The sequence below is a fragment of the Octopus bimaculoides genome, chromosome 3, assembly GCF_001194135.2.
Source record: "Octopus bimaculoides isolate UCB-OBI-ISO-001 chromosome 3, ASM119413v2, whole genome shotgun sequence".
In the NCBI taxonomy this organism is placed as follows: Eukaryota; Metazoa; Mollusca; class Cephalopoda; order Octopoda; family Octopodidae; genus Octopus; species Octopus bimaculoides.
The window spans coordinates 60,321,534-60,340,929 of record NC_068983.1 but is presented as its reverse complement, the minus strand read 5'-3'; the positions used below and the strand labels follow the sequence as shown (position 1 = coordinate 60,340,929).

Here is a 19,396-nt window from a genome sequence, read left to right as displayed (position 1 = left end):
TCATCGGAGACAGAAAAAATAAAGTAATCTAGTATTATATCCATAGGCGGATATTTTTAGTATGAAGTGGTAAAGAGTGTGATGTACTGAAAAAAGAGAGAACAGTACTTGAAGTGTAGTTTCATTCCAGTGGTAAATATCCGTGTAGAAATCCGTGCAAAGTAATCCTTGTGTGAATAATCCGGAAATTTATATATATATATATATATATATATATATATATATCACGGTGGTGCGCCAGCATGACCGCAGCCACTTGGCTGAAACCCATAAATAAATAAATAAATATATATATACATATATACTTGTCAAATATATATTTATATATATATATATATATATATATTTTTATATACACTTGTGTGTGTGTGTGTGTAGCCTTTTGCTATAAGAAAAATAAAAATTAAAAAAAAAGGACTGTTTCCATTCTGTATCTCCTTTTTATTTTCAGGTTGCCTGATCACCTGCAACTGGCTGTTTCCAACCAAACAGAATTGGGAGATGCAACTCATTACAGTTGTTGCTTCTTTTACTGCTTTTGTCATTCCATTCATTGTCTTACCATTCCAAAGCCATAAACTTCACATGTTCTCTGAAGACACCCAACTACGAAACATGTCTTACATCAATCCACACCCACATAACAACATCACAAAAGATGATCCAACCAACATACAATATGCTTATTTAATTGCTGCCATCATTACTTCTCCACCAATAATTGCTTTTTTTTATTATTACATTCGTAGTGGATGTCATTCACAATCAAACCAGAATGACTACGAAGACATGACAGGAAAGATATTGGGACAAAAATACCCTTTGGTTAGAAAGACGAAAATGTTGGTATTACTTTTTTTGTTTCATATTCCAATTTTTGGCATTACAATTGCTTATAGCAATCTCTTGACAGCTTATGGACTTTCAACAAGCAGAAACTTCACAAAGGCTGACTTAGCATTTATGACATCTGTAATGTGGGGTTCGTTTTTAATGGGCCGAATTCTCACTACTGTCTTTTCAAAAATCTTTGATATTGGAATTCTCTTAACACTCAATTTTGGTGGGTTGTTCGTGTTTGTATCGCTGTTGGTCGTACAAATTTACATACCAAATGAAGCTTTACTCTGGATAGGTACAAGTGGGTTTGGTCTTTTCCAGTCTTCCTTTCTGCCATCTGTCATTTCATGGGCTGGTGGCTTCCTGACAGTCGATGCTGTTATCCTAACAACTGCACTTGTAGCAAGTGGAATTGGAGAAATGACAATTCCATTCATTGCTGGTATATTCTTCCATTCGTTAGGGCCTTCCAGCCTCATTTATTTAATGCTGGGGAATTGTTGTTTAGAATTTGCTATGTTTACCATGATGGGATTCTTAAATAATTATTATAGAAAAAATTATTTAATTTGAAACCAATTACATTTTTTTCATCTCCAAATGTCCTGAAATGGTTATATATATATATATATATATATACATATACACACACATATATATATCTATATATATGTATATATTAATGAATGACGAAGGAATGGGAGTTATGTAATCATTTTCATTAGCTTACCAATGTTTCTACTACAAGTAGCAATACACTTAGAACTGAGTGCTTGTGCAGCATTTCATAGCTTCCACAGAGCACTGCTTCTTATAGCAGAAACAGCTATAAGCTAATGAAAAGAATTACATAACTCCTACTCTTTTGTCATTCATTAAGTAATATTACACTCTCTACTCATTTTACCCTAACGTTTTACCCTAAAGCCTAAATATATTGAGTTCTAACAACAGATCACTAATATCAATATGCCTAGGTGGAATCATTCTATATATATATGTATATATATGTATATATATATGAAGAAATTGTATTTTATTTGCAGTCTAGTCATTGATAGAGTTATCGATAAGAGTATTTTGAGAGGGGCCACAAATGGCTCCAATTGGAACAGGTGTAGGGAACAAAACAGAACAACAACTGAAAAAATGAAAGTACTTTGCATATTCATTCATTTAGAAATTTCTTCAATGTTAACCTTTTCGTTACCATATTTCTGTTGGAATATGCTGTATTTATTACAATTCATTTTGAAAATAACGAAGAATTTAATGAAAAAACCTTGTCATAATCATCATCATCATCATTGATGATGATTGATGATGATTAGCAAGCTGGTGCTTGGAATATAAATTAACATAAAATTTGGGTGTAAGATATCCATTTAGATTACTTTAAAACAAATGAGAAGATTGCATCAGACAAAGTATCAAGAATGGTTTCAGACAGGTTGGAATCAAAAGGGTTAAAACCCTCATGTGATCCTTAAGTATCTTTAGCAGAGTCTATATCAGTGTTTCTCGACCATGGATCCCTGGGCCCCATGTGCCCCTCGACAGTCTTCCCTTGATAAATATCATAATTTTTTCTTTGAGTTGTGTTTTACATTTTTTGGTGTGGCCCCCTAAAAAAATCCAGGTTTGGGATCGGGCTTGATATTAAAAAGGCTGAGAAACACTGGTGTATACTGTTATAAGCAACAGATTAAATTTCTAGTTTGAAGACGCCTTCCCTCCTGCCGGACTCAGAGGCTCTGTGAGAAGGCTATACGTACAGATCTTCCCTTTCTAAGCAATACAGGAAAAAAAAAAGCCTTTGGTTTATATAATCTGTATACATAATTTGAGAAAACTTGTTATAAATGAAAACAGAAAAAAAAAAATACAGAAGGGAAAAAATTCCTGGCTATTTCAGTCATTCACTGTTATTGCCATCATCACCATCATGATCATCATCATTCTCATAATCATTGTTATCGTCGTTGTCGTCATCGTTGTCATCATCATCATCATCTTTATTTTAACGTCCACTTTTCCATGTTTGCATGGGTCAGATGGGATTTATCGAGGCAGATTTTCAGTGCCCTCATGCCCTTTTTGTCAGCAACCCTCACCTGTTTCCCAAGTAAGGTAACATCACCCCCAGGGCCAAACGTGTTTTCCATGTAATATTGCAAGCAATGGACACTGCTTGTGTAACAGTAACACTTGTTTATAATTATCACGCTATGTCAAGACAAGGACACAATAACACACACACACACACACACACTCACACATACACACACACAGTGGGCTACTTTCAGTTTCCATCTGCCAAATCCACTCACAAGGCTTTTGTTGGCCTTGGGCTATAGTAGAAGATACTTAGCTAAGGTGCCACACAGTGGGACTGAACCTAAAACAATGTGGTTGGGTGGGGCAGGTGTCCTAATCCCATGGTCAGGCCTGTAACTATATTCCTCTGTGGTGTTAATTGAAGATTACTCAACCTGGCCTGTTGAGGAACCATAAAATGCTTTTGGTAATATTTTACAATCTTCTGGATTCTATTAACTCATATTCAAGCAGCTTCTGTGGGGCTGCTTGACATGCTAGAAATAGAAGCCAAAATCTCTTTGAAATCAACCTTTACTGTCTTAAAAAGGAAGAACACATTGGATTATATAGGTCTGAGAATTAAAAAAATAAAGGCAAAAACCTAGATGGCCACAGAATGCTTTTGGTTATAAGTTTGCTTGCTCAGTACTGACCTGGATTTAAAGAAAAGGCTCAGAAATGATAATTCTCAAACAATGTTGTTCATTCCAAGTTGATATCACATTCTAATATACATTATTTACATTGGACGGATATGTGTCTTCATCTTGTTACCACAATGTTTCAGGTGATTTACTCTCCAGCTTCATCTCCTGGTAGAATTTTGAACCCTACCTTGGGTTCTCATTCCTAAGGTATTTTTGCCGATGTTATTATTATTATTATTTATTCAAGGCACTGCCTGGAATTGAACTCGCAATCTTGGGGTTAGTAGCCCGTGCTCGTAACCATTATGCTATATGCCTGTGGGCAATTATAGAGTGAATTTTAGAGCTTATAAATCTAATATTTTCCTATCCTTTCTTAATACCGGTTCCCATATGCTATTCATATCTGCACTCACTCTGCTTAAGAGGTTATTGTGTCCTACCATATGTGCTGCCTCTTTTAGTCTTCGTATTTTCCAGTGGTGTTCTCTGTCTATTATTTTAACTTCATCCCATAGGTGAAGGTGGTCTCTGCTTTTCCACACATGGTCAGCTTTACCCAATTTTTCAATGTTGTGGTTACAACAAACAAGATGAGGACACATATCCATCCAATGTAAATAATGTACAGAATTCCTCATCTCTAAAATATAGAACAACATTTAAATATATTAAGTTGTATCATATTGTTGTATATTAAGTTTTATCATATTCTAATATATGAAATTGTATTATATTCTTATTAAGTTGACATATAATTACACATTCATTATTAAATTTTTCTTATGTTTTGTTTTGTTTTTACTGCAATAAATTTGTTTATTTCTCTCATCTCTTTTTTTCCACTCTTTTTTTATGTCTCATATTCTGCCCCTCCCCACAAGATGCTGTTCACCACAGTATCTAGTTTGTTGGAGAGTGAAGGTGTGTGGTTTAATGGTTAGAGTAGTCAGTTCACAATCAGAAGCTCCTGGGTTCGATTCCCAGTGGGGCATTGTATCTTTGAAAGACCACATCACTCAATATAACTGTTCCCTTTTTTAAGATAATGATGGTGGTGGTTTGCTACTTCTAAAAGGACCAAGTGGCCTTGTAGTGGCTTTTTCACAAGTTTGTCATATCTCACTCTACTCTTGAAAAGGGAGGCCAAATTTACTGAACAATTTCATCTGGACTTGTCACTGGTTGGATACCTGTGACAACATGCACATATCATATGGTAACAACAAACAATATCACCTATCAATATAGTTATGTAAGATTAGTCTCTTGAAACAGCTGTCAAAACAAGACATTACATAATGTTTTTTCATTATATAATTTGTATTTTGTGCTCCATGTCAATATATGTCTCAAGCCTGTGTCTATCTACCTTACTACCTCTATAATTTTTTAATATATTTTTCTTGAGCCCTATAAGTTATAAGCCTGGTTACTCAGTTTCAATCGGGGATAAATGACCGAAAGCACAACATTACCTTGAATGGAACACCAATAGCAAATCAACTCACAAGGCTTTGATCAGTCTGGAGCTATAGTAGAAGACACTCCCACACAATGGGACTGAACCCAAAAGCATGTGGTTGGGAAGCAAGCTTTTTACCACACAGCCATACATCTTCAAAAGGGTGATGTAAGTAGATGTGTTATTGACAGATATGGCAACATTAGTCATAGTGGACAACCTTCACTGAGCACAAATGTAAACAAACAAACAAACACATATCCGTATATATGACAAGCTTATTTCAGTTTCCAGGACTTTGATTAGCTTTGGATTATTTTAGACTCTTGCCCAGAGTGCTGCATGTTGGGACTGAACCCCAAACCATATGACTGGGAAACAACCTTTTTAACCATATGGCCATGTTTGTGTGAGAACAGACTGGGAGGCAGAGGTGGTATGCCTCTCAGACACAATCCAATCATTATCATTTTAACATCCACATTTCCATACTTGTGTGGGCCACACACAGTTTAGTGAAGCAGATTTCCTACAGACTGATGCCTTTCCTGTCAGAAACCCTCATCTATTTACTCATGGTCAGACATGGTTTACATGGAATATCAGAAATAAACGACACTGCTTGTATGACAGTGACACTTATTTACAATCACCGTGTAATGTCAAGACAAGGAAACACAGATACACACATATCATCATCATCATCATCATACATTCATTTTCCATGCTGGCATGAGTTGGATGGTTTTCAAACACCAACCACTTTACAGAGTGTAATGAGTGACTTCTATGTGGCACTGGCATGGGTGCTTTTCATGTGGCACCAGTACAGGTGCATTTTATGAGGAACCAGCATGGGGAGCCTTTTATGAAATTAACAACAAATATTCATTGTAAAAATATTTTTTATTCAATCAATATTCTAAATCAAAAGTTTTGTTTGTAAAAAATAAATTAAAACAAAAAAAAAGAATGAAAATAAAAACAACTTCAAAATTAGAATCAGATAAATATGGAAGGAAATCCAGGAGAAGAAAAGCAGAGAGGAATCAAGCTGCAAAAAGTGTTGTATTTCGTGGAAACAATATTGTGTGAGCATCAATGCTATGCATTTATCATGTATTTGTGATTAAAGATATTTGACAGTTCATTTAATCAATGAAGTATTTCACAAACCGATTTAGGTGACAAAAAAAAAAGTTTTCATTTTGGTAAAATAATGACAATTCTGAAAATTTTTTAAAAATTTTGTTTATCAAAGAAAAAAAAAAAAAGAATATTTAAAAAGAATATAAGACTTATCCAAGGATGTTTTATTGGTGTTTTAAAAAACAAGCTAGTCTTGAATGTTACTTATTGTTCATTAGGGGGAAGTGTCTCCTGCCAAATTCCTTTGTCTTTTATTTACTCTTCTACATATTGTACAAAAACTAACATTTTTGGCAATAGAATTTTGCAGTTGAATGAAAGTCTGCTGTAATGCACCCAAGTACTGTAAACAAGTTCATTACTATTATTATTATTATTATTATCATCAGTGAGCGAGTAGAATCATTAGTGCACCCGAGAAAATGCTTAGTGGCATTTCTTCTGATCTTTTATGTTCTGAGTTCAAATCCTAACGAGACCAACTTTGCCTTCCTTTCAAGGATGGTGTAATTGACTAGCTCCCTCCCAGCAAAATTGGTGTAAAAATGAGGAAGAATTGTTAGAACATTGGCAAAAAAGCATTCTTCTGAGTTCATATCTCATGACGGTCAACTTTGCTTTTCAACTCTCTGGGGTTGATAAAACGAAGTACCAGTAGTGTACTGAGGTTGATAGTATCAAGAAAGTCTCTCTTCATAAAACTGCTAGCCTTGTATCTAAATTAGAAACAGTAAATGTAATAAACAAAAAAAAAAAAAAAACCCAGATGGGACAAGGTTGAGCAAATACTGTATTAGGTTAATGCTTAAAAAGAAGGGAAAAAGTTGATGAAGGACTAACATCTGAAACATCAAAATGTTTTCCCTTCCTTTTAAGCATATATCTAATACAATCTATGTTAAATTTTGTCCCTCCTGTTTTTTTTTTAATTTTCAAACATTACATTTATAAATTCTTATAATTATCAACCTTTTAGCTAACACTTTTTATCAACTTTATCAAATTAACTCATTCTCAGAAAGTCTACAAAGTGTTGCTGCAATAATGATAACTGTTTCTATGTACCACACAGGGACATATGTTAAGTAGATTAGAAATATAACCACCCTGCTCTTTGAATAAGTTACCATTTTTTACCATCAGAATATCTGACATTTATTTAGAGTTGGATGAATTGAGGAACAGAATGTTGCACTGTGTCCAGAAATACAATGAAACAACTGCAGCAGGTATTGAGTTATAAGCTGTATTTAATTAAGAGCTGGTTGTGAAGTCTCTAATCTATATAATTATTCATCTCATAGTTAGATAATGAAATGGTGTCTCAATCAGGCATGAACTACCCACAACCATCAAACTCACAGATTTACAGCAGTTGAAGTCATTTGAACTGGATTTATACATGTAAAAAACAAACAAACAAAAGCATAATTATTGATAATAATAATTTCTAATAAATATAAAAAAAGATTTGGAATTTTTATGTCTATTGATGTTAAACACGAACTTGACTATTTAAAATCATCTTCTGGAACCACTCATAACTTACCAATGGTTACAAATGTAATGATGTCATACAGATTTTTAGATAATTGCTAAAGGGAAATTTTAATTGTAGTTCTGATATTTTTCATTCATTTAGTCAGAAGGAAGATCATGCCCTTTTACAAAGGGTCATGACCTTTGACCCTTTATAGAGCCCCTGAGACTGGAAAGAAAGAGGAATTTAAGAAGTTACACTCAAACTAGGAACCTAACCTGAATGCTTACAATAAAGCAAATTCTGCTAAGGGTACCCAACAAGTTGGTGGTAGGATTAAAGAACAGGAGATTAAGTCTACCATCTAAGTACACATTAGCAGGATTTGAACTCAGAATGCAAAACACTGGAACAAAGTATTTAGTCTAACCCTCTAATGATTCTACCACCCAACCACTCAGAATGGTACTTTATTGACCCTGAAAGAAAAAATAACAAAGCTGACTTTGGTGGGATTTGAACACCAAATATTAAGAGCTGAAATAAAATCTGCAAAGCATTTTGTCCAATGCTCTATCAAATGACAAAAATATTTTGTCAGATGCTCTACTGACTAACTGATCAATTTTGCCACCTCAAAATTTTCTTACTAAACTATCATGTCATGTTTACTAACTTTTGATAATTTTAACATTTATATTTTTCTTAAATTCCACACAAAACAAAGACAAAATATTCTATGTTAATTTGGGGTGCTTCTCTTCTCTTATTAATACAAAGAAGAGGGAATATGCCAACAGTCTTTAGGGACAGTTGATGTATAAGCTTGAATTTACATCAGTCAAATATCTAGAAATACCAAAGGAGTATTTTTTAGAGGGTCACAAGTTCTGGGAGGAAGATATTGGGAAATATTTTCAAAAAAAAGGGGAGTCTATGTAAATACAGATGACATACATTAGGAGGTATACATAGTTAGAAAGTTCAGAGGAGAACAGAAACTGTTTATAGTAGCAGTAAAAGAGACAGGGTTTGTGTGCACATCACTGATTTAGTGGTGGCAACATGACAATAAGTGAAAGCTTGCTTATAAGTCAGATGACATTTTGTGGGAGGTGAGTAAAGTTAGATATGCTCTGTATATATTCAAAGAGAATTCTCTGTGGTATACACACAGGATTTATAAAGAAATTGTTTAAAGCTGAAGAGAATAACCCCCAACTTTTGTTAGATGCAGTCTTGGCAATATAGATGTGTGGTAACCTTGAAAGGTAATCAGAGAATGTGAGGTCTAGCATTTGTAGAGAATGAAAATATGTTAGTTGGGACTTATTTACGAGCAGGGAGGATGATTTAGTCATGTGGAAAGAACATCTTGAGATGAGTACTTATTGTGACGGAGGGATTCTGAATGAAACATAGCCCTTCAAAGCCCTAGAAAAAAAAAAGGACGGTCCCCTCCACCCCACTAAAGTTATAGAACTTTTCCCATTCATTTGCTCAGTTTAATGTTTTCATCTTCACTGTCATTATATGTTTTGCTGGAGACAGTTGGAATGCATGGTCATAATCAAGATGTTAAAAACAAACAAATAGAATGAAAACTTAAACAAATCATTCAAGTGCCAATTTGTGTGTCAGAAATAATTATTTCATCTTGTTAACATTATTAACGCTATTTTCCCAATCACTTGAAAAAAAAAACATCAAAAAACAATTAAAACCTGAAACTTGACAACCCCCGCCACTCACCAAAATGTGACTGTCGTATTTTCGTGAGAGGTACATTAAAAAAAAAGTTGTTTAAATAAAACAACAATCTATAAATCATGTTATATTTAATGGAATTATTTTATATTTAATGGAACTATTTACAAAAAATGTTTTCTTTATAAAAAAAAAAAAGAAAATTGAAAAAAAATCACTGTACTGAAAAGAGAACAAAAAACATTGAATTTGATTAAAAAAAAATGCAAATTATTTTATAGAAAGAGAGAATCCTGCAAACATTGGAGAAGCTTAAGAAATCAAACAGAATCAAGCAGGTTTTTTTATTAGTAAATTGTTGTTACTTAAATTATTTTTATTCTTGTGTTTTATGGGAGAAACACTCCTGCAAATTAAATAAAAGCAGAAGTAATGGTGGTAGTAGTAGTAGTGATGATGTTATTTTGAATTCTAAGAGTTAAAAATTTAGGAACAGATAGAGGGGGTGGGGGATTATCAAATCCGTCTGCAATTTTTTTTTTTTCATTTAAATAATCACTCAGTAACTAATGAACAATTCCTCCCTTCATATTATTATTATCATTATTGGCTTTGTACAGTGAATTCATTCTCAACACAAGAATGGCGGTGTTCGTTTTCTTGTAAAGAACAAGTCTAGCGCTCATATTTTCTGATATCTTTCTCTGGTTTCACTATCACTTCGCTCTGAAGAACTCTTTTTGTCTTCAATTTCAAAGTGATGTACATTTCTTTTTGGTGGACCTGTAAAAAAGGAATAGACACAATAAATAAATGAAAAGGGTGGAGGAGAGAAAAAGAGAGAGAGAGAGAAGTCTGTTCAAATGATAGCTAGTTGACATCATCATCATTTAATATGTTTTCCATGCTGGCATGGGTCAGGCAGTTGAAACAGGGGCTGGCAAGCTGTAGAGCTGTATCAGGTGCCAATTGTCTAGTCTGGCATGGTTTCTACAGCTAGATGCTCTTCCCAATGCCAACCACTTTATAGAGCAAACTGGGTGCTTTTTATGTGGCACCAGCATGGGATTTTCAATCCTTTTAATGCAAGTATCAGATACATTTAGTCAAAATTTTATTACTGTTAACTGTGAAAAGCAGCTTTATATACCCAAAATATTTTTTGTTGAGATGTGACCTGTTTATTATGGGGGAAACATGACTTGCAGGAAACACCAACTCCATGTTTCGGTGGATAATGACATCTCCTTCAGTTGTGGGGTGGTTGCCATGTAAAAAGCACCCAGTATTCTCTGTAAAGTGGTTGGTATTAAGGAAGGATATCCAGCTATAGAAACCATAGCAAAACAGATGCAGGAGCTTGCTGTAGTTCTCTGACTTCCCAGCTCCTGCTGAACTGTGCAACCCATGCCAGCATGATAAATGGACATTAAATGGTGATGAATCAACATTGTTATTGGAATGACCATGAAATTAAATTATGAAGTGAAGAACAAAAAATGTTAAAGAAACTGTGATAATCAGGTCTTTCTAAAACTAGAATGTTTCCCATCTTTGAAGTATTCTTTTGCCACCCTGGGTAATACCCTGGGTGGTAAGAAACTCTCAAGAAAGCTGAACACCAGAAGGTCTTTAGAGAAGAAGCCCTATTCAGGCAAGTATTTCGGTCCTTTACTTCTTACACTCGAAAGGGGCCAGAGCACATCCAGGGTCTGACTCTTGGATACCCTTATTTCTTTCTTGCCCACAAGGGGCTAAACATAGAGGAGACAAACAAGGACAGACAAAGGTATTAAGTCGATTACATCGACCCCAGTACGTAACTGGTACTTAATTTATCGACCCCAAAAGGATGAAAGGCAAAGTTGACCTCGGCGGAATTTGAAATCAGAACATAAAGACAGACGAAATACGGCTAAGCATTTCGTCCGGCGTGCTAACGTTTCTGCCAGCTCGCCGCCATCTTGGATACCCTTCTACTGACCCTTTTTAGCCACTTGGATATCAGTGACTTGTGCAAGTTAAACCATTTGGAGATTTCATCTAGTTGGAACTTCTCTCCGCTGACTCAACTTTGAAGCTTATACTTAAAAAAGAAATAATGTTGGTTGTCATGGTAACAGTGAAATAGGTCAGCAAAAGCTTCCCGAGTGAAATCAGGAAGATGGAAACAGAATGGAGTCCCATTAGACACTATGTAATTAAGAGGTCCAGCCTTGACACAGAACTGTATTGTACTGATTCTGTCTGTTGACTGTATTTAAGATACAAGTGTCTGTGGGATACGCAGTTACTTATGGTGTATGTCACACAGTGTGTTGGTTGCATCACTGAACCATCAACTGGAATATTGCAGAAAGCATCACAGAATCCATTTACAGTCTATTAACAATAAAGAGTGTGAAAGAAGAAGAAACAAGAGAACCACAAACTACTTACCAATATAACTGAGCAAAACAGGTAAAAATATTAGACCATGGGTTGCTCCAAAAAATACAATGCCAAGATACATTCGGAAATAAAAGACTCTAAAAATCTGGGACTTTGAAAAGGCTAGAACAATTATTCCAAAAAGTTTGGTCAGTGTTATTCCACTCATTACCTGAAAAACAAAACAAGAGTTATGTATAATATTGTTTTATTTGTATGTATGTATGTCGTTATTCAGTTCATTTCAAGATTTCTTGCCAATAGAGAAAGAATTGGTTTCTAACCTAGATCCAAGGCTCCTTCATTGAAATTTCAACATTAACAAAAGGGTATTTTTGTTTATATGCATGTATGTATGTATGTGCAGATTTGTATGTTTTGTTTTATGTATGTATTCTCATGTATATAGCTGCATATCTAGACATGCTCATATATATTTAAATGATAAACTTCTGAAAAGTTTTACAGATTTTTACAGTTCCAGTGAATGGATTGGATCTCTAGCCTTCAAATTAGCTGTTTCCTTTCTGGTTTTGAGAAACCTAATTTCTCAAGATTGGTATTTAGGCAGTGTGTTACATATCTCAGGGCCCCAATAATTATAGGTATAAACCTGAACTTGTAATCTGGATAGTAACTGCAGATTTCTCAATAGTAGATTTCACAAACGAGAATACTAAAAATGAACCTGACCGTTCTCAAAAATTAAGTAAAAAAACAACAGGAAAAATAATCCAGAATCCTTGCCCGCTACCAGATCGATCCCAAAATATAAGCAGTTTGTGCCAGTCACGAGGCCAAACATCCCTGAAAGTTTCATCCGAATCCATCCAGCAGTCCTTGAGATATCTTGTCCACGGACAAAAAAACATGACTGAAAACAATACCTCTGCCTTCACTAAGGCAGAAGTAATAATAGAATGAAAGTGTAACACTTACTGAACTTCCTGTATGAGCCACAGCATATTGGGCCCTTGTGACTCTGTCTCCTTCCTTAGATACAGCAAAGCCTCGAGCGATATGAGAACAGAATTCAACTGATATTCCAACAGACTGCAAAAATAAATTTTAAAGTAAGAAAATGAAGCTACAATGGTTTGTAAAGCTAATGATGATGATGATGTTTAGTTTTCGTTTGTTGGTAGTGAATGAACAATGAGAAGCAGATATAAAATGTGAAGTTTGTATAATTTATCGATAAATTATTCAAACTTCACATTTGATATCTCTGAAGAGCAGAAGTATTGTCTATAAATGTTTATCAAGATAGGATTCCATTATAGGGACAATACTTTTGTGAAATGATCGTAAGATGTTTTAAAAACTTAATTTTAAACTGTCATATTTATTATTATATATTTATACTTATACATATCTTTTTATATATATTTATATTTTAATATAATAATTATTCTACACATGTATATATCTTTCTGAAGAATTTTTCTGATATTAATTTCCTGATATCATTTCACAATATATTATATATAATCACTCATATTAAATGTATAAATACTTTAAGACCACTCACTGTAAATTCAGTATATAATATTCTTATAGAATATATTTAACTAAAGATTTATATAATGAGAAGGGGATAACAATCTCTTGGATGAGAGTGATTTGTCGAAGGTAACATTCGGTTATGAAGTACAAGTCTTTTGTTGAGAGACGCAACAAAATACCAGAAACAGAGAGAAGCTTCTGACCTTTGAACTGATTACTTTAATTAGCTGGCAATAACTGACAAATTTACATCTACTTCTGGTACTTTGTTGCAACTTGTTCTTTATAACAGGCTTACTGTTAGGAACTTCAGTGATTTTTTTATTTACTCACATTTATGTCATAAATTATGCTTATTAGCAAAGGAAATATATCTTATGTTTATTATTACAATTCATCTAAGAGTTATTGAGAAAAAGCCCTTTGATAAAATGGACACATTTACATTAATGCTGCTATTCTTATCTCAACCAAGCAGTCCAATAGCACATCTCACTCACTGATGTTGACCGCTTTTTGAATCTACTCAGGGTTATTTCCCTTCAGTCTTATTGAGGAAGGCTAAAAAGCCAGAAACACGGTTTTCTGGGAATCTGACAGGGGGCAACACTGGGCAGGTATGATGTTTTTACACATTTTTCTATAGGAGAGAACTTTTTCTCCATGGTAACTGCAATGAATTTACCTTTAGAAGTCAAAATATGTCACAAACATTTTAACTAACCCAAAGTTTGTATATTACATAAACTACATAACTCAATTGAATTATGTTTTTTATAAATTTAACACCACTGATTGGCTCCTGTGTAGGTGGCACGTAAAATACACCATTTTGAGCGTGGCCGTTGCCAGTACCACCTGACTGGCCTTCATGCCGGTGGCACATAAAAGCACCCACTACACTCTCGGAGTGGTTGGCGTTAGGAAGGGCATTCAGCTGTAGAAACTCTGCCAAATCAGATTGGAGCCTGGTGTAGCCATCCGGTTCACCAGTCCTCAGTGAAATCGTCCAACCCATGCTAGCATGGAAAGCGGACGTTAAACAATGATAATGATGAGTTTTTCTGTTATGTTAATAAGTTAGTGAAAGTAATTAGAATGTATGTAAAGTAATTAAGTAAATATATAAAAAAAACAACAACATATTAACTTACCATGACAAGATTAACAAGTGAAAGGGCATTGAGCTGTATATCCCAAAGGTACATCATTCCTAACATATCGACCAATATCATAAGAATGGTAAAAACTACAAGGATTGAAGTATGGAAGTCAAATCCCATCAGAATGACTGTCATGACAAAGATAGATGCACAACACATTCCAATGTTGAAGATGGAGTCGTTTACAATTGACAGATACTGCTCGTAGAACACATAGAAGACACTGGAAATAAAACAAAATTTCTTTGATAGTCAATCAAAAACAACAACAACAACAACACTGCTTTCAAATTCTGGCACAAGGCCAACAATTTCCGGGGAGGGGTTAAGTCGATTACATTGAACCCAGTGCACAATTGGTACTTATGTAATTGACTCTAAAAGGAGGAAAGGTAAAGTTGACTTTAGCTCAGAAGTAAAGACAGATGAAGTGTTGCTAAACATTTTGCCCAGCATGCTAACAATTCTTCAACTCACTGCCTTAACAACAATAACAACAATAATGAAAAAGAAAAAGCATCGGAGGGGCGATGCATATCCTGCGTGCAGATGAATTTTTTCGCAAATTCTAGTGTGGTTTACAATGTGTTGCTTACCGATGCTTTTTAATTGAACTGAATATGGTTTTGTTTGACTAAAAGAGGATTAGAAGCCTAAGAATGGTGAAATTAAGAAATCAACTTGTAAATAAACGAAACCCTTGAATCCATCACTGTACACACACACAGTTGCATATCTATGTATGTATATATTTATGTATGCATGTGCCCACATGTGTCTATGCACATAGGTACACCATGATTTATACACATGCAGACGAGGGTTGATTCATATGAAAAAGAAAGTGAACAAAATTAAATATTTCTAGAAAATATTGCATATCAACGTCTTTTAGTGATGGCAGGCGAATCAAACATGGTGTAGTTGTTGTAGGATATAAATAATATGACTACTTGCTTATAGGCGATTTTTTTTTTAATTACCAACATTATAGGTATTTATACTCCTGTGAAATTAAGAAATCAACTCGTAAATAAACAAAACCCTCAAATCTATCACTGTGCACACACATACATGCACATAGAGCTGCATATCTATGTATATATTTATGTATGTTTGAAGATAATCAAACCAAATTTTCATCGTTTCGAGCCACTCACCTAATGAGTATTTCTGCCAAATTTGGTGAAAATCTGTTCAGCCGTTTTCCAGTAATTTCGCAAACACACAAAGACGAGTGATTACAATTCTTTGCCATTACTTATGCAAAGTAATAATAATTTCTAGTTTGGGATCCCAAACCACAAATTTAGAAAGTACCCTTGATTAACGAGATGCTCTTCTCTAACCTACGTAGGGCAGCAGTAACCAGTGCCATCTTAAGGTATGGGCACACTGGGTAGTTACCCAAGATCCTTCAAGTTTAAGGACCCAATTCTAATCTAAGTGTGCAGGTAGCTTGTGGTCAATGTATAAATACTATTGGGCCCAGTGGACTGATTTACCTAGGGGCCTATAATACTGTTAAGATGGTCCTGGCTGTAACAATAAATAAAATCCGATTCAGGTTGTGACAACTCATCCATGCCATGCCAGCATGAAAAAAACAGACACTGAAATGAGGATGACAACAATGATGATGACAATGATGATGCAATGATAATGATGATGATGATAATGGTCAGAACTTGGACAGCTTTGATCCAAGATCAGGGTTGTTCACTTGGATCCAAACACCAACCAAAACAATACAACAGTTTCTATTTCAGCTTGGTTGACTCGGTAGAGCGCTGGTCTTACAGTTGAAGAGTCACTAGTATGTGTCTCATCACTGGCACTGTGCAGTGAACAAAGTAAAAAGTTACTTCATCTCTCTCTGACTCAGGCCAGCTGGCTGTAAATAGGCACCAAGTTCACCATAGGAAGTAGTAACAGCTCAGTATAATTGGTAAACTTGCAGATCTTAAAGTCTATGATGAATAGACAGCCTCAGTATTGTCCCAGTGATCTAATGTATTATGGGATTGAAAAACACCACCACAAGCAGCCAAGTGCAGAACCTCTGAGCCATTGAAGGAGCCTCTACATGGTTACAGATGCAGGTATGGCTGTGTGGTAAGAAGCTTGCTTCCCAACAACATGGTTGCAGGTTCAGTTGATCTGCATGGCACCTTGGGTAAGTGTCTTCTACTATAGCCTCAGGTCAACCAAAGTCATCCAAGTGGTTCTGGTAGATAGAAACTGAAAGAAACCTGTTATATATATATATATATATACACACACACACACATATATATATATGTATGCGTGTGTGTGTGCACGTGCCTTAGTGTCTGTGTTTGTCCCCTACTACCACTTCACAAACAGTGTTGGTGTGTTTACGCCCCCATAACTTAGCGGTTTGGCAAAAGGCTCTGATAGAGTAAGTACCAGGCTTTAAAAACAAAACAAAAAAGCATTTGACTAAAAATTCTCCAAGGTGGTGCTCCAGCATAGCCGTGGTCTGATGACTGAAACAAGGGAAAAGATTATATATGCACACAGTGGTTGTCTCCTCCTTATGCAGAGTCTGACCACCTCTTGTGATCCATCTTGTACTGACACCTTAGATCCATCATGGCATCTGATGTAGCTTTTAAAACCAGACAATGTTTTGAAAAGACACCCACATACATTGCATATCTGATTTGGACCACCAAGAGCAGCAGTTAAGTTCTGATCTTTGTGGGTCTTAAAATGTCTTTTGGGGCTTCCATTAGATTTGCAAACCTTATGGCATACTCAACATTGAAAGGTGTGCACAGATATATACTCTTTTCTATTCTAGGCACAAGGCCCCAAATTTTTGCGCCAGTTGATTAAATCGATCCCAGTACACAACTGGTACTTAATTTATCGACCCCGGTGGAATTTGAACTCAGGACATAATGACAGACAAAATACCACTAAGCATTTCGCCTGGCATGCTAACATTTCTGCCAGCTCACTGCCTTAGACATATAGGCAGAATAGTTGGTGGAGATTTGTTTTTCATGGGTCCACAAATGAGATTTGAGCCTGGCAAAAGAAAGGCATGGTCTGTCACAAACTGTGCACACAAAAAGGTCACTGAGATTCACCTTCTCGACCGCAACATTCTTCTTTAAATCTTTCCACCTACCAAATCCATTCACAAGAATTTGGTCAGCTTGGGGTTATAGAAGAAGACATTTGTCCAAGGTGCCACACAGGGAGACTGAATTTGAAACTATGTGGTTAGGAAACAGGTTTCTTAACCACAGAGCCATGCCTGCAGTTAAAATATGACAGAAAAATAAATAAGGAAAAATATCAAGTTATTTTCTTCTTCCCAATTAAATTTAACTTACCTGTAAGGGAAAATTTTGTATTCCCCGCTAGAATTCATTGACTTTGTAATATTCTGAGCAATTATTCGAGCGTGTTTATAAGCATCAATATAATCAGTGGAAGTCTTCAACACCGTATGGAATGACATGAAATAGGAAGCTGGAAAAACAAAAATATTTGAAACAAAAATTACTTTTTATCTTAAAAGGTGGAATCTGTAAAAAAATAAAAATCAGAAGAAAACTTCATCATCATCATTTAATGTCTGCTTTTCATGCTGGCATGGGTTGGATGGTTTGACAAGAGATGGCAAGGCCAGGAGCTGCACCAGGACCCAATTCTCTGTTTTGGCATGGTTTCAATGGCTGGATACCCTTCCTAGAATGTACTGGGTGCTTTTTATGCAGTACTGGCACCAGTGCATTTTACATAGCACCATCACCAGTGCTTTTTACACTATCAAACCATTCAACTCATGCAGTATGACAGGTAGTCATTAAATGATGAGGAGGCTGATGAAGACAAAATTTCAAATATAAGCTAACTTTTACATTATTTACAAAGGATGGACAGGTGTCCTCACCTTGTTTGTTGTTACCATAATGTTTCGGCTGATGTATTCTCCAGCTTTCATCAGGTGTTCTGGTGGAATTTCGAACCCAACCCTTTATTTGACTAATGGGGTACATCCTAAGGTATGTTGCTGATGTTATTTTTCTGTTGATATTATTTTTCAAGTCTCTGCCTGGGATTGAACTTAGAATCCGAGGGTTAGTAGCCCATGCTTTTATCCACTATGTTGTGATAACAACAAGATGAGGACACCTATCTGTCCATTATAAATAATGTACATAATTCCTCATCTCAAAAATATTGAATAGTATAAGCTAACTTTTGGAAGCTGGAAATACACTTCAACGAATTATATTCAGTAAAGAAGAGTACAACTAATTCTTATAGCAAGTACAACTAATTCTTATAGCAACTACAGCTTAGACATTAAGAGTAGAATGAACTTGCTGTGGTGGTGGTGGTAGGGGAGGAGGAGGAGATGAAAAAGTTGACGGGAGAGAAAATAATGGGAGACAGTAACCGAGTGGGAGAGGAAGAAGGAAAGACAAGTGGGAGGAGTGGGTGAAGTTAAGAAGGTTAAGGGAAAAAGATGAGGTAAGAGAAGAGTTGAAGGATAAGAAAGGGTTTAATAAACTAAGAGAAGGTACTGAAGTAGAATGAAAAGCGTTCGTTTACAACTTTCGGTACCAAGTTTGAATATGAAACAGTGTTCCTTCTGTTTCCTTGAAAATGTGCATCTGTGGTGAAACACATGTAAAGATTATGTAATAGATTAAGTGATAATTAAAAGGAATTTATAACTGAATCTCCAATTTTATTCTGCCTTTGGATTTATACTCTATAATCAGGACACGACATGCCACAGGGAATTAGGACACGACATGCCACTGGGAATTAGGACACGACATGCCACTGGGAATTAGGACACGACATGCCACTGGGAATTAGGACACGACATGCCACTGGGAATTAGGACACGACATGCCAC

General features: G+C 35.3%; 2 protein-coding genes across 3 annotated transcripts in view; one reads left to right on the top strand and one right to left on the bottom strand.

Moving 5' to 3' along the window:
* LOC106869622 (sodium-dependent glucose transporter 1A) overlaps positions 1-4,418 on the top strand; it is a 57,322-nt gene extending 52,904 nt beyond the window's left edge. For both annotated transcript variants that reach the window (XM_052966183.1, XM_014915429.2), the window contains one exon: positions 452-4,418. In XM_052966183.1, coding sequence (XP_052822143.1) covers positions 452-1,413 — 962 coding nt within the window. In that variant the 3' untranslated portion in view covers positions 1,414-4,418. The remainder of the gene's footprint in view (positions 1-451) is intronic.
* Positions 4,419-5,939: 1,521 nt separating this feature from the next.
* LOC106869623 (NPC intracellular cholesterol transporter 1) overlaps positions 5,940-19,396 on the bottom strand; it is a 69,779-nt gene continuing 56,322 nt past the window's right edge. The window contains exons 18-22 of the mRNA XM_014915431.2: positions 17,856-17,994; positions 14,479-14,710; positions 12,758-12,871; positions 11,828-11,990; positions 5,940-10,171 (exon numbers count right to left, since the gene is read on the bottom strand). Coding sequence (XP_014770917.1) covers positions 10,071-10,171; positions 11,828-11,990; positions 12,758-12,871; positions 14,479-14,710; positions 17,856-17,994 — 749 coding nt within the window. The 3' untranslated portion in view covers positions 5,940-10,070. The remainder of the gene's footprint in view (positions 10,172-11,827; positions 11,991-12,757; positions 12,872-14,478; positions 14,711-17,855; positions 17,995-19,396) is intronic.